Genomic DNA, 17,096 nt, shown 5'->3' with positions numbered 1-17,096 from the left:
TCATCTCTATGCTGATGATACTCAAATCTACCTTTCCTCCCCTGTTCTCTCCCCCTCTCTTCTGACTCGTATCTCCAACTGTCTCTCTGCTGTCTCTTCCTGGATGTCCCAGCGATTTCTTAAACTTAATATGTCTAAGACAGAGCTAATCATCTTCCCACCCTCCCACATCACCTCACTTCCCACTATTTCTTTATCAATTGATGGAATAACTATCTCATCTAGTCCCAAGGTGCGCTGTCTTGGAGTTATCCTGGACTCATCCCTCTCCTTCAAACCACATATCCAGAACCTTTCACAGTCCTGTCGTTTCCATCTCAAAAATATTTCTAAGATCAGACCCTATCTCACCCAGGATGCTACTAAAACCCTCATACACTCACTGGTCATCTCCAGATTGGACTATTGTAACCTCCTCCTATCTGGCCTCCCCAAATCCCATCTCTCTCCTCTCCAGTCTGTCCTCAATGCTGCTGCACGGCTTATCTTCCTCTCCAAACATTCTGTATCTGCCTCCCCTCTCCTACAAGCCCTACACTGGCTCCCCTTCCCTTTCAGAGTCCAATTTAAGGTTCTCACGGTCGCTCACAAAGCCCTCACCCAATCTTCTCCCATATACATCTCTGATCTCATCTCCCTTCACGCTCCTCTCCTCCCTCTTCGCTCAACTAATGCACGCCACCTTTCATGCCAGTTGATTACTTCCTCCCACTCCCGCCTCCAAGATTTTGCCCGCACTGCTCCCCACCTCTGGAACTCTCTCCCACTCCGCATCAGACTCTCCACCTGTTTGCAATCCTTCAAACGGGCTCTCAAGACCCACTACTTCATCAAAGCCTTCCAGCTATCATTCTAACTCCTTGCTACATGCTCATTCGTCCCCATCTACCCCATCTGTGTCAACCCAGTTTGTCTTCCCCCACCTTTTTAGAATGTAAGCTCTCACGAGCAGGGCCATCTACCCTCTTGTGCTTCTCCTTACTATAGTGTCATTTACTTCTTACTCACCACTAGGGCACCTAACACTTGGTTGCTTATGCTCTGTTGCTTATCTGGGTGATATGGTCACTAATGTAGCAATATATATTATCCATGTCCTGTATTGTATTGTTCTGTAAGTCACTTGTATACAATTTGTTTTTGTACTTTGTAAGGCGCTGCGGAACACTTGTGGCGCCATATAAATAAATGCTAATAATAATAATAATAATCTGTCTATCTATCTCATATCTATCTTTTTCATATCTACCTATCTCATATTTATCTATCTATCTATCTCATATCTATCTATCTCATATCTATCTATTATATATCTATCTATCTCATATCTACCTATTTCATATCTATCTATCTCATATGTATCTATCTACCTATCTATCTCATATCTATCTACCTATCTATCTCATATCTACCTATCTCATATCTATTTATCTATCTCATATCTACCTATCTCATCTCTATCTCATATGTATCTATCTCATATGTATCTATCTATCATCTATCTTTCTCATATCCACCTATCTCATATGTATCTATCTACCTCATATGTATCTATCTGTCTATCTATCTCATATTTATCTATCTATCTCATATCTTCCTATCTCATATATATCTACCTCATATGTATCTATCTATCTCATATCTATCTATCTGTCTATCTTTTTCATATCTACCTATCTCATATGTATCTATCTATCTAATATCTATCTTTCTCATATCTACCTACCTCATATGTATCTATCTATCTCATATCTCTCTATCTCATATGTATCTATCTCATAACTACCTATCTCATATCTAATTTCTATTTCATATCTACCTATCTCATATCTATCTATCTATCTCATAGCTATCTATCTACCTATCTCATATCTATCTATCTCACATCTATCTACCTATCTCATATCTATCTATTTCATATCTATATACCTCATATCTTTCTATCTCAATCTATCTGACTACCTATCTCATATCAATCTATATACCTAGCTCATATCTATCTACCTATCTTATATCTATCTATGCATCTATCTCATATCTACCAAGCTCAAATCTACCTACCTCATATCTAATATCTATCTATCTCACATCTACCTATCTCATATCTATCCACCTAATATCTATCTCATATCTAATAACTATATTATATATATCTATCTAAAATAGCTACACATATCTAAATATCCATATATATATATAAATATATATATATGTCCGGGCCTCCGGCACTCATGGGTTCCATAATATACTGAGCCGGGTGCTCTCCACAGTCAGCCTCTGGGACAAGGACGGACCAAACATAACAACCACAGGGCGGCACTCCGTAGAAAAAACGACAAACTGTAGAAGGTAATTTCTGCAACGTTTCAGCGCTTTAATCGGCGCTTTTTTCAAGCATAAAATACAGACCAAAATATATATATATATATATATATATATATATAAAGATCTATCTATCAATATATATATATCTATATATATATATATATATATCTATATATAGATATATCTATATATATATAGATATTTATATATATAGATATATATAGAGATATATATATATATATATATATATATATATATATATATATATATCATCCCTCATATCATACACAATGTCTTTATAGTCATACTGGGCTCATCTGCGTGTAGGGTGCACCACTGCTGGGCTACAGGAGGCTGTTGGAACGCACAGGCCGGAAGCGAGGTGGAACGCACAAGCCGGAAGTGGGTCGTGGAACGCACAGGCCGGAAATCGGTCGTGGACCGCACAGGCCGGAAGTCAGGTGTGTAACCCCCCGGGAGAGCGGCGGAGCGGTGCTGGCGGTGCGGTGAGTACACAGATATAGGATGAGATATAATGAGGATGATATAACACAGAGATCTCCCGCCTGCCGGTGTCACAGCTCCATGGTCCCCTGTCTGCCCCCATCCGGGCCTTGTGTGTACCCCACCTCATAGTACCCCCCTCATACCCCTTCCCCCTTATAATACCCCCTCTTAGTGCCCCCACCTCATAGTACCACCCTCTATGTGTACTCATAGTGCCCCCTCCTCATAATACCCCATATATGTGTCCTCATAGAGCTCCCACCTCATATACCCCCCTCTGTGTCCTCATAGTGCTCCCACCTCATATCCCTATCCATTACTCCAAAAATGTTCTAGCAACTTTTTGGGAACAAATCAGAAGGAAGAGGCCGGAGTTGTAGAAAAATGGTTTCATCCTCCATCAGGACAACGCCCCCTCTATGTGTCCTGAATAGTGCCCCCACCTCATATACCCCCCTCTATCTGTCCTCATCCACCTTATAATACCCCCCTCTGTGTCCTCATAGTGCCCCCACCTCATATACTCCCCTCTGTGTCCTCATATTGCCCCCACCTCATAATACCCCCTTTGTGTCCTCATAGTGCCCCCACCTCATATACCCCCCTCTGTGTCCTCAAAGTGCCCCCACCTCATATTCCCCCCTCTGTGTCCTCATAGTGCCCCCCTCATATCCCCATCCACCTCATAATACCCCATCTATGTGTCCTCACAGTTCCCCCACCTCATATACCCCCTCTGTCCTCATAGTGCCCCCCCTCATATCCCCATCCACCTCATAATACCCCCCTCTGTGTCCTCATAGTGCCCCCACCTCATATACCCCCCTCTGTGTCCTCATAGTACCCCCACCTCATATACCCCCCTCTATGTGTCCTCATAGTGCCCCCAGCTCATATACCCCTCTGTGTCCTCATAGTGCCCCCACCTCATATACCCCCCTCTGTGTCCTCATAGTGCCCCCCCTCATATCACCATTCACCTCATAATACCCCCATCTATGTGTCCTCACAGTTCCCCCACCTCATAGTAACCCCCTCTGTGTCCTCATAGTGCCGCCACCTTATAATGCCCCCATCTGTGTCCTCATAGTGCCCCCACCTCAATACCCCATCTATGTGCCCCCACCTCATAATACCCCATCTATGTACCCTCATAGTGCCCCCACCTCAATACCCCCATCTATGTGTCCTCATAGTGCCCCCACCTCATAATACCCCATCATATCCCCATCTCACAGTGCCCAGCATAGTATCTGTCCACATCAGCACCCAGCTAGTCACTATAATGGCCTCCTCATAGTCTTAGTACCCCCATCACCTCCACAGGATTCCCACCTCACAACCTCAGTACCCCACCCCACGGCCTTCGCATCCCCAACTCATACATTCTTCTATACGTTCATGCAGTACAAGCAGATAGCCATATACATATAAGATTTATAGATACACATAAGACGTCACAGAGACCATGATCCTTGTATTAGGAATGATTGCGAGCAGACGTGACGCGCTCATTACTCGGCTAAATATAAAGCCGCTCGGTGTGGGTGGTTCAATACATCAATTTTCCTTTACTCCTAATTTATATCCTGTGTTATAGATGTACATATGTACTTTTGTCATGTGTGTAATTGTGTATCTTAGATTCCATTATCATTCCTAGAACAACTCATTGTTCCGTACAGTACAAACTACAAGTTTCATTATGCACAATTGCTACAACTCGTACAGTACAAACTACAACTCTACATGTACTCAGGTACGGTACCTTTCTTATTACAATATACGAGATGTGGCTATTATATAATGAGACTGTATTTGTAAAAAATAAACCATACAGCCTGAATTCAAGATGAATGGTGGAACGTTGACCATGGACTATCCCAGAATGTTTTTGCAAGTTCCACCCCTCTCGCGCAGATAGTTTGCTATCACACGGTGTTACAAGGAGTTGTGTTTTTCCCGTGTGTCGTAAAAACTCTTAGTTCAAAAATAGAGCAACGCGTTAACTCTAGTCAGGTTCAACAAAACACCCACCGAATCTTTCTATATGCTAACCGAGGCTCACAGGGCAGATTGTATGTCATGTACACGCGTGTTTGAGAGGCACAAAAGTTTTGTGACGGACGTGATGATGAACGTCCCGGAAGGCCTTGCATATGAAAAACAAATGAAAATGGGGAAAAAATTTAGAAAAATGTTTGAATTGACTGTCGACTCAGCATCTGAATGGTGAATCAACATTACTCCAAAAATTTTCTAGCAACGTTTTGGGACCGAATCAGAAGGAAGAGGCCGGAGTTGTGGAAAAATGGTTTCATCCTCCATCAGGACAACGCACCAGCTCACACAGCTCTCGCTGTGACGCAATGTTTGGCTGAGAAACAGATTGCAGCGGTAGAGAACCCTCCATACTTGCCAGACCTAGCACCGAGTGACTTCTTACTTTTCCCTAAAGTCACATTTGTACTCAAGGGAATCTGTTTAGCTTCCGTTACTGAGGAAGAAAATGACTGGGCTACATCAAGACTTTGACTAATGGACAATAATGGAGCGTACACACGGTCAGATTTGTTAGACTTGTCAGATTTGTCAGATGAACGATTGAACGATTAAACGATTTGAACGATTTTACCAAAGTTTTGAACGATTGAACGATTTTTGACTGCATTAAAATGAATGGAATCGTCCAAGTCTGACTGCAAACCCATCAGATGTCAGATATCGTTATCTGACAAACGGGAACGCGCATCGTTGATCGTCCATCGTTCAGGCATGTCAGATATGAACGATTTTCCTTCAGATATGAACGACTGAACGATTTTTAAATCGTTATCGTTCATATCTGAAGGAAAAATCTGATCGTGTGTATGCACCATAAGAATGCAAAAGGGGAGTACATAGAAGGGGAACGGAGTTAAAATGTAATTAATATAATTAAACATAAATTATAGCATCAGTCTCGTTATATAATAGCCACACCTTCTATACACCACACCTCGTATTACACTATATAAAGTATTAACTCCTATATTACGGGTTCGTTTTGAATTTGTCGACATGACAAAACTTGCGTTGGTTACCGGCTCTGATGGTGTCTTGTGGTCAGCTGACGTGGCGTTCCAGTGGAGGCATCTGATGAAACAGTTCCGGTGCTGAGTGCGCTACCCTTATCCCTAACTCTCCTCTACCGCAGCCTAACCCTAATGTCGACATTATGATCTGGGAGAGGAGTAGTCTGCACTGAGCCAGCCAATCAGGACTAGATATGACTGGACCAATCCTAGTGTGCTATACGCGCTGTGCTGTAGAGTATATACAACGTCTCCATATCCTGCTATCTTCCATGGGCGGCCACTCTGTGTACTGGGATACAGTATGGTAATGGCCAGAATAGCACCCTGTATAATTTCCACATTTGACTAATAAAAACAACTCACAATATTTATTTCCATTTTATATTGTGTCTCTCCCAATACACAGGGTTACACAGTAGTGAAGAAGACACCCGGTGAGTTTGAGGCACCCAGCAGCCGTCCCCGTGTGTTAGGAGGACTGATCAGACCCAGAGCCCCATCACGGTGCCTCCACCTCACTTACTGATACTAGAGAGAGACAATGACCAGAAGATCCTGGAACTCACCAACAAGATCATTCAGCTGCTGACTGGAGAGGTGACTGCTGGGAATGGGACATTATACAGTAACACCAGGGGATGTGTCTGGGTGATGACTGGAGAGGTGACTGCTGGGAATGGGACATTATACAGTAACACCAGGGGATGTGTCTGGGTGATGGCTGGAGAGGTGGCTGCTGGGAATGGGACATTATACAGTAACACCAGGGGATGTGTCTGGGTGATGACTGGAGAGGTGACTGCTGGGAATGGGACATTATACAGTAACACCAGGGGATGTGTCTGGGTGATGACTGGAGAGGTGACTGCTGGGAATGGGACATTATACAGTAACACCAGGGGATGTGTCTGGATGATGAATGGAGAGGTGACTGCTGGGAATAGGACATTATACAGTAACACCAGGGGATGTGTCTGGGTGATGACTGGAGAGGTGACTGCTGGGAATGGGACAATATACAGTAACACCGGGGGATGTGTCTGGGTGATGACTGGAGAGGTGACTGCTGGGAATAGGACATTATACAGTAACACTAGGGGATGTGTCTGGATGATGACTGGAGAGGTGACTGCTGGGAATGGGACATTATACAGTAACACCAGGGGATGTGTCTGGGTGATGACTGGAGAGGTGACTGCTGGGAATGGGGCATTATACAGTAACACCGGGGGATGTGTCTGGGTGATGACTGGAGAGGTGACTGCTGGGAATGGGACATTATACAGTAACACCATGGGATGTGTCTGGGTGATGACTGGAGAGGTGACTGCTGGGAATGGGACATTATACAGTAACACTAGGGGATGTGTCTGGGTGATGACTGGAGAGGTGACTGCTGGGAATGGGACATTATACAGTAACACCAGGGGATGGGTCTGGGTGGTGACTGGAGAGGTGACTGCTGGGAATGGGACATTATACAGTAACGCCAGGGGAGGTGTCTGGGTGATGACTGGAGAGGTGACTGCTGGGAATGGGACATTATACAGTAACACCAGGGGATGTGTCTGGGTGATGGCTGGAGAGGTGACTGCTGGGAATGGGACATTATACAGTAACACCGGGGGATGTGTCTGGGTGATGACTGGTGAGGTGACTGCTGGGAATGGGACATTATACAGTAACACCAGGGGATGTGTCTGGGTAATGACTGAATAGGTGACTGTTGAGAATGGGACATTATACAGTAACACCGGGGGATGTGTCTGGGTGATGACTGGAGAGGTGACTGCTGGGAAGGGGACATTATACAGTAACACCAGGGGATGTGTCTGGGTGATGACTGGAGAGGTGACTGCTGGGATTGGGACATTATACAGTAACACCAGGGGATGTGTCTGGGTGATGACTGTATCATTGTGTGTGTCAGGTTCCTATAAGGTGTCAGGATGTCACTGTCTATGTCTCCATGCAGGAGGGGGAGTATATAGAGGAACACAGGGGTCTGTACAAGGACGTGATGATGGAGAATCACCGGCCCCTCACATCACTAGGTAAGAGGAGACTGTCATGTATTGTACAGGGGAGAACAGGTATGGGGGCTACTATATACATACATCACCTGATAATCACATATATACAATGTACAATCTGTGTGTCTCCTACAGATGGACCCAGTAACAGAAATACCCCAGAGAGATGTCCCCGTCCTCTTTATTCCCAGGATTGTACAGAGGAGAATCATAGGATCTTAGAGGTGTATCAGGTAGGTGGGATTTAGGGTCTTAACAAATAGCAAAGTGACTGTCACTATTGGATCTGTAGGAGAAGTTGTGTGTGTCTCATACACCAATATTTTATGTGTAATGGTATTTAATGTTATCAGATATTGTTAAAGTGTTATTTTATTTTTTTATGTATTATTTAGAGTGAAGGTTTCACTGATATCAAGATAGAGGTTATAGAGGATGACGAAGAGATGTATGTGAGGGGTGATCAGCAGTGTAAGGAGGAGGAAATCCCTACAGATATCAGCACAGGTGAGTAATAAACACTTATTACATAAGTCACATATTCTCCTTACTCAGTCACTACAGCAATCTCTTATCCTACACCCTCCTCTGTCAGTACAAACTGATGAGGGAAATGTATCTGCCCAGTGGGGGAGTCAGGAGCCATCAGCCCCTATTGTACTCCTGCTCTCCTCCTCACATCATGTCACCGTGTGTTACCAGCCCAGAGATCTGACCAGTCTCCTCCCCACACTCTCTGGTGTATCTCATACATCAGGAGCCATCAGCCCCTATTATACTCCTGCTCTCCCCCTCACATCATGTCACTGTGTGTTACCAGCCCAGAGATCTGACCAGTCTCCTCCTCACACTCTCTGGTGTATCTCATACATCAGGAGCCATCAGCCCCTATTATACTCCTGCTATCCCCCTCACATCATGTCACTGTGTGTTACCAGCCCAGAGATCTGATCAATCTCCTCCCCACACTCTCTGGTGTATCTCGTACATCAGGAGCCATCAGCCCCTATTATACTCCTGCTCTCCCCCTCACATCATGTCACTGTGTGTTACCAGCCCAGATATCTGACCAGTCTCTTCCCCACACTCTCTGGTGTATCTCATACATCAGGAGCCATCAGCCCCTATTATTCTCCTGCTCTCCCCCTCACATCATGTCACTGTGTGTTACCTGCCCAGAGATCTGACCAGTCTCCTCCCCACACTCTGGTGTATCTCATACATCAGCAGCCATCAGCCCCTATTAGGCTCCTGCTTCCCACCTCACATCATGCCACTGTGTTTTATCAGCCCAGAGATCCGACCAGTGTCCTTCATACACTCTGTGGTGTATTTCATACATCAGGAGCCATCAACCCCTATTATATTTCTGATCTCTCTCGAGAGGCCATGTCTCTGGCCTTTAGACAAAATCACCAGCTGCTGAGGTATTGCTCCAGGACGCGGGACCCAGAGGAGGTGGACGCTCTGGCTGTAACATCTGGTGTACCTGTTTCCACCCTTCCTTCTTCTGCTGCAGCTGCTCAAACACATCAAGCGCGAGTCCACCACGGTAATCCTGGTGGCTCTGGATTGGCCTCACTGGGTGTGGTAGTCGGATTTTCTGCAGCTTCTCGTGGACGACCCATTGCCGTTGAGGCAGGATCTTCAGCAGAGTCTGTTCGTGCATCCCGACTTACCGCATCTGCGTTTTACGGCGTAGCTGTTGAGACCGCTTTTTTAAGGTGCAAGGTTATTTCTGAAACTGTTATTCCTACCATGCTCCGGGCCCGGAAGCTGGTGTCAGTGGCACACTACCATCGCATTTAGTAGTCATATGTTGCTTGGTGTGAATGCTGTGGTTTCTCCACTACTTCTGTCCGGCTGTCCCGTCTTCTTTAATTTCTACAGGTGGGTGTGGATGCTAATCTCTGTCTGGGCTCGCTGAAAGTACAGTTGTTGGCCTTGTCAATCATTTTTTCAGTGTCGGTTAGCCTTGCTTCCAGATCTTCAGACTTTCTTTCAGGGCTTCTCCAGGTATAGCAACCCTAGTGTTGACCTTCTTCCAATAGACTTTGTTTAAGCCACTGGAAGAGGTGGCCCTCAAATACTTCGGCGGACGGTGCTTCTTATCCATCACTTGATGTGGTTTGGCTCTCCGTATCTTTGTGGATCGTATGGCAGCCCTCAACAAGTTGGATTCCCTGTTTGTGCTCTATGATGCCTACAGATGGGGTTGTCCTGCTCACAAGCAGACCTTGGCCAGGTGGATCCGTCTGGCTGTTCATCAGGCTTACATGGCCAGTTCTCAGCCACTACCTAATTCCATTTCGGCTCATTCCATGCGCTCGATTGGGACATCTTGGGCTGCTCGCAGACGGGCTTCTGCTTCTCAGCTTTGTCGTGCAGCCGTTTAGTCCACGGTTCATATGTTTGTCCAGTTTTGCCAGTTTGATACCTTTGTGGGCTCAGATGCAGGGTTTGGTCACAGGATATAGCAGTTTTCTTAGTGCTCTCCCGCCCAGGAGGGTAACTTTGGGACGTCCCTAGTGTAACTCCAGTGTCCCCTAATGGATGAAGGAGAAAACAGGATTTTGGTACTTACTGATAAATCCATTTCTCCGATTCCAGAGAGTCACTGGACGCCCACCCAGCTCTGGTCTTTCCTGCCTTGTTCCTTAGTATGTTGCGGCTGCATTTTGGTTGTCTGCAGTGTGTTTGTTTTCTTTTTGGTCCTTGGACCGTTATTCCTGTTGGTTCCTCCTCCTCCTTGTCTCTCTTCCTCTGTTGTCTCTACTCTCCCTCTCTCCGCTCGGGCTTGGTGATGCCAGTGGCGTATATAGGAGGAGGAGCCAACTTTAATTCTGCTAAATTCTTAAAGTGCCAGGCTCCACTCATCACCTGTCTATACCCCAGTGTATACTTCATCGTCCCCTATGGAATCGGAGAAAGGGATTTATCGGTAAGTACCAAAATTCTGTTTTTTCTTATTTTGAGTCGGGAATTTTCTGGGCTTTTGTAGCCTGTTATGGTTCAACCGCCATTTTTCGCTGGAGCACTGCTTTTGGTCTCTTGATATTTTGCAGTTTCCACATACTGGCTACTGTTCCGTATTTAAGTTAAGACTGGCGGCCTCACGCATTGTTTGTATGTTTGGGAACCACGGGTACACCCTGGTCAGCTTGGTTTGTAGCCCAGCAAGTACTGCTGGCACGGAGAATGGTTGATAGCTGCACCAGTTACTGGGGAGCTGCCTCGATGAGCAGTGAATTCTGAAGTGGTGCAGTTGCTAGATTTATGGAGCTTCTCCTTCCTGGGCTTCTTCGCAGTCCATACTAGAGACTAGTGAAGGTCTTATGGTGGGTGGACGACTGAACGATAACGATATCGTTAAAGTGGACGACTGAACGATAACGATATCGTTATCATTCAGTCGTCCACTTTATCGTCCATTTTTAACTCCAAAACGATGAACGATAACGACGACGCGCGTTCCCGCGTGTCGTTCGTCATCATCGTTCATCGGGTTAACATGCAGGCCAACCTGACGATGTCGTCAGGTTGCTGCATGTTGGGGAATGGGGGAAGAGAGCCCGGCGCTGAACGATATCGTTAATGATTTCAGGCAGGCTGTGCTCAATGTCGCTCATGAACGACATTGAGCACAGCCTGCCGGGGACACACTACACGATATCGCTCAGGGAGCATATCATGTAGTGTGTACGCACCTTTAGACTTCGAGCAGATCGCAAGTTCCATGTGTCGTGTTTTTTCATCGTTGCTGTGTGGCGGGCCATCTTTCTGGCAAGGGTCTTGAGACCTCCTGGGCCTGTCCTCTGCATCTGGTAGGCTTAGCTTCTCTCCTCTTGCTTTATTCGGTTACCGGTGGAAACGCTGGAGGCATGTGGGATCCACCATCATCCATGCCTAGATGTAGTAGAACTGGGTCTCATTTTTTTTTTTATAATTCTTTATTTTAAATGGTCAATCAAAATACAAAATAATACAGAAAAGAAGGGCAACATGAGTCCAAAACAGACCAAATTTTAAAAATAATAATAAGCAGAGGGAAAAAAACCTGATCAAATACTTAATGAAAAAGAAACTGGTAAAAAACATGACACATCATCATAAAGGTCAATACACAATAAGCATTACAAAAAAATACAGACTGAAGGGAAAACATCAAGCGTCGTCCATGTTGTAGAATTAGCGGAAGGGGGACTGCGCTCAGCAATTAACCAGGGGGCCCAAACTTGAGTGATGCCCTCGGTCATGGAGGTAGTAAGTTATCTCCTCCATGGTTGCAATATGCCAAATCTGATTCTTAAGTACAGAGAGAAGTGGTGGGAAGGTCTTTTTCCAGTTTAAAGCGATAAGGGGTTTCGCTGCAGCCAGTTTCTTAGAAAATTTGCTAAAATCAGTGGGTGGGTAACACCATAAGAATGTCCATGGATCTTTTTGAGATCGGAGTCTGCAGAAGGGAATTTAAGAGACCATGAACAGAGTCCCAGAAGGGAACAATAATTGGACAGGTCCACCAAATATGGATCATAGTACCCATGCAGCCACAACCCCGTCAACAATCGGGCGAAGAAGACGGGAACATTTTATGAAGTCTCTCAGGGGTATAATACCACCGATTTAATATATTTTGCATGCAGTCTCTTTAATTTTGGTTGCAATAGAACTTTTGGCTAACCCCATTCTCATGTCGTCCCAGGCCTCATCATCCGGAGGAGGTCCAAGATCTCGTTCCCAGGCAGTTTCGTGGGGTCTAAGAGCTGGGTCTCATTTTTGCCACCTTCTGTAAGAGGGTCTCCTATAGGGAATGATCGTGTTACAGATAATCACTGGAAAACACTATATAAGGATAAATGGTGCCATAGTTCATAGTGCCCAGGTCTTAATGTCATTTGTGTTCCCATAAATGATCCATGTATGTTCATCCATAATATTTCCTGCTTTTCATATCTGGCTATTGGTTGCTCACCTGATAATCACATATATACAATGTACTCTGCCACTGTGTGTCCCCTACAGATGAATCCAGTAACGGAAATACAGCAGAGAGATGTCACCGTTCTCTATATTCACAGGACTGTACAGAGGACAATCACAGGAATCCACAACAGTATCAGGTAGATGGGATTTTGGGTCTCACCAATATACCAAAGTCACTTTCGTTATATGATCTGTACAGAAGCTCTGTGTGTCTTATACACTGACAACATAATGATAACAGATATTGTTAAAGTGTTGTTTTATTGTTTTGTGGGTTATTTAGGGTGAAGGTATGATCGATATTAAGATAGAAGATATGGAGGAAGAAGAAGAGACGTATGTGAGGGGTGATCAGCATTGTAAGGAGGAGGAAATCCCTACATATATCAGCACAGGTGGGTATTAAACACATATTACAGAAGAGAGTCACATATTCTCCTTGCTCAGATGCTACAGCAATCTCTTATTCTACACCCTCCTCTGTCTGTACAAACTAATAAGGATGTATCTGCCCAGTAGGGGAGTCAGGAGCCATCAGTCCCTATTATACTCCTGCTCTCCCCCTCACATCATATCACTGTGTGTTATCAGCCCATAGATCTGACCAGTCTCCTCCACACACTCTCTGGTGTATCTCATACATCAGGAGCCATCAGCCCCTATTATACTCCTGCTCTCCCCCTCACATCATGTCACTGTGTGTTACCAGCCCAGAGATCTGACCAGTCTCATCCCCACACTCTCTGGTGTATCTCATACATCAGGAGCCATCAGCCCCTATTATACTCCTGCTCTCCCCCTCACATCATGTCACTGTGTGTTACCAGCCCAGAGATCTGACCAGTCTCCTCCCCACACTCTCTGGTGTATCTCATACATCAGGAGCCATCAGCCCCTATTATACTCCTGCTCTCCCCCTCACATCATGTCACTGTGTGTTACCAGCCCAGAGATCTGACCAGTCTCCTCCCCACACTCTCTGGTGTATCTCATACATCAGGAGCCATCAGCCCCTATTATACTCCTGCTCTCCCCCTCACATCATGTCACTGTGTGTTACCAGCCCAGAGATCTGACCAGTCTCCTCCCCACACTCTCTGGTGTATCTCATACATCAGGAGCCATCAGCCCCTATTATACTCCTGCTCTCCCCCTCACATCATGTCACTGTGTGTTACCAGCCCAGAGACCCGACCAGTCTCCTCGTTGCATTCTAAAATCTCACTTACTACACGCCTCATACAGTCACCACCTTCTCACACTACACTATAATCACACACCCGTCATTGCCTATCTTCTCCACTCACTGTGCATCTTCTGATCTGTTTCCTGCTTTTGCACTGTCCTATTCTGTCCTTGTTCTCTCCTCCTGTCTGTGCCACCATCAGTCTCTGCTGCTATTTCCTACTTTGTCTCCTCTACTGTCCTGCTGCTCTCTTGCCCTCTCAGTACCAGTCTAGACCGAGGCTGCTGCTTCAATTCATGCTGAGTACCCTGGGTGTGGGGCTGAGCTGCCTGAGGCTCACCTGAGGGACCTGTAGAGGCTGCTACTATGTTCTCTTTTGCTACCTGTGTGTAGTATAAATGCATTGATAAGTTGTGTAGCTAATTTAGCCCACGTCTTCCCTGCTTCCGTGACTCTAGTCTTTTTTGTGTGAGGGTACGTCAGGATGGGCTTTGTGGTTTGCGTAACGCCACTGGCTAAGGAGCCTTCCTGTCCTATAACACTTGCCGGCAATTTATAAACTTGGCAAATCTTACTCACCTGTATCTGCAATCGCCCAATCTGGTTGTCTGTGCCATGTATTTGGTAATGTGATTTCATCCGTCCACCGAGAGAATCAGATCTGCTGTTTGTACATTTATTACTGCAAGAAAATATTCGTAGTTTGCGTGTAGAAATTATACCAGTTGAGCGCCTGGATCTTCTGAATATTACAAATATAAATTTCACATAAGTGAGGTATGTGTTTGTTTTGTTTTGTTTTTTTTCCTCTGTTATTGTTATAAAAGTGCCAAAACAATAAAATAAACTTAATAAAAAATCTAAAAAAAAAAAAATTTTCAAAAAATTTATTTCCAGATTTTAAAATAGAAGATGATAACATGGTTCCGGATTTCCAAGGAGACAATACCATTGGGTTCTATATGCATCCGTCGCTTCACGCTGCCGAGATGTCATCTAATCGCTGGAATCATGGGGAATCTTCGGATAATTCAGGTGATACAAAGTTTTCCATGTTCTGAGAGAGGGAAATGGCTCACATATAAACAAGAGAGATCAATCGGGAGAGAAGTAATTGTCGCCGCCAGATTTCTAGGAGACAGGGTTGTAGCAGTACTCTACATACTGTATGACGGTTGATATTAATGTAAATAATATAATAGGCCTAAATTTAGAGTTTGCCCAACTGTATATTTACTGTATGGGGGCAAACCGAGGCTCCAGTGGCACAGTATATTAGCATATTAAAATAATATTACCACCCATCTACATAGATGTGGCGTGGTATGTGTTCTCAACATTCGTAATGTTATGATCATAATGTCTGTTTGCTTGGCAAGTCAGCATTTATCAAGTCGACATTCGTCGCGTAGACACTGATGAAATGTAGACATTAGAATGTGGACAGACGTCCCTGGTGGTTTAGTGGTGGCTTACCTGGTGCAGCCGGTCTGGAGGCTCCAGCGGTGTACTCCAAGTTTGGAGGTGACATCCTTATAACTTCTGGCAGATCCTACGACGCTTGTGGTGGTGAGTATATCCCTAACCCATAACCCTTCCCCTAGTGCCTAACCCTAAACTCCATTCTCATAGCTTAACCCTCATCCTCTTTCTATAGACTAACCTTATCCTTCCCCCTAGTTCCTAACCCTCTTCCTGTAGCCTAACCTTATCCCCCTAGAGCCTAACCCTCAGCCTATAGCCTAACATTGTCCTTCCCCCTAGTGCCTAACCCTCAGCCTATGTCCAAACCTTATCCTTCCCCCTAGTGTTTAACCCTCAGCCTATAGCCTAACCTTATCCTTCCCCCTAGGGCCTAGCCTTCTTCCTATAGCCTAACCTTATCCTTCCCCCTAGAGCCTAACCCTCAGCCTATATCCTAACATTGTCCTTCCCCATAGTGCCTAACCCTTAGCCTATAGCCTACCCTTATCCTTCCCCCTAGTGCCTAACCCTCAGCCTATAGCCTAACCTTATCCTTCCCCCTAGTGCCTAACCCTCTTCCTATAGCCTAACCATATCCTTCCCCCTAGTGCCTAACCCTCTTCCTATAGCCTAACCTTATCTATCCTCCTAATGCCTAACCTTCACCCTCTTCCTATAACCTACCCAAGTGCATAACCCCCAGCCTATAGCCTAACCTTATCCTTCCCCCTAGTGCCTAACTCTCTTCCTATAACCTAACCTTATCCTTCCCCCTAGCGCCTAACCCTCTTTCTATAGACTAACCTTATCCTTCCCCCTAGAGCCTAACTCTCAGCCTATAGCCTAACCTTATCCTTCTCCCTAGTGCCTAACCCTCTTCCTATAGCCTAACATCCTTCTCCCTAGTGCCTAACCCTCTTCCTATAGCCTAACATTATCCTTCCCCCTAGTTCCTAACCTTATCCTTCCCTCTAGTGCCTAACCCTCAGCCTACAGCCTAACATTATCTTTCCCCGTAGTGCCTAACCCTCAGCCTATAGCCTAACCTTATCCTTCCCCCTAGTACATAACTCTCTTTCTATAGCCTAAGCTTATCCTTCGCCCTAGTGCCTAACACTTTTTCTATAGCCTAACCTTATCCTTCCCCCCTAGAGCCTAACCCTCGGCCTATAGCCTAAACTTATCATTCCCCCTAGTGCACAACCCTTTTCCTAAGCCTAACCTTATCCTTCCCCCTAGTGCCTAACCCTCTTCCTATAGCCTAATCTTATCCTCCCCCTAGTGCCTAACCCTCTTTCTATAGCTTAACCTTATCCTTCCCTCTAGAGTCTAACCCTCTTTCTATAGCCTAACCTTATCCCTCCCCCTACAGCCTAACTCTCAAACTATAGCCTAACCTTTTCCTTCACCCTAGTGCATAACCCTTTTTCTATAGCCTAACCTTCTCCACCCCCTAGTGCCAAACCCTCAGCCTACAGCCTAACCTTATCCTTCCCTCTAGTGCATAAGCCTCAGCCTATA

General features: G+C 45.3%; 1 protein-coding gene across 3 annotated transcripts in view; it reads left to right on the top strand.

Moving 5' to 3' along the window:
• Positions 1-2,763: 2,763 nt before the first annotated feature.
• Positions 2,764-17,096, top strand: part of LOC148512052 (uncharacterized) — a 34,981-nt gene continuing 20,648 nt past the window's right edge. For 2 of the 3 annotated variants that reach the window (XM_088482336.1, XM_088482335.1), the window contains exons 1-6: positions 7,879-7,963; positions 8,078-8,175; positions 8,338-8,449; positions 12,965-13,062; positions 13,209-13,320; positions 15,009-15,146. In XM_088482336.1, coding sequence (XP_088338462.1) covers positions 7,879-7,963; positions 8,078-8,175; positions 8,338-8,449; positions 12,965-13,062; positions 13,209-13,320; positions 15,009-15,146 — 643 coding nt within the window. Of the gene's footprint in view, positions 2,832-6,315; positions 6,507-7,878; positions 7,964-8,077; positions 8,176-8,337; positions 8,450-12,964; positions 13,063-13,208; positions 13,321-15,008; positions 15,147-17,096 lie in introns of those variants that run through there. The other variant, XM_088482337.1, reaches the window with a different exon arrangement.

The sequence above is a fragment of the Taudactylus pleione genome, unplaced genomic scaffold, assembly GCF_031769625.1.
Source record: "Taudactylus pleione unplaced genomic scaffold, aTauple2 ptg000285l, whole genome shotgun sequence".
Lineage (NCBI taxonomy): Eukaryota > Metazoa > Chordata > Amphibia > Anura > Myobatrachidae > Taudactylus > Taudactylus pleione.
This window is presented reverse-complemented; position numbering and strand designations above follow the sequence as displayed.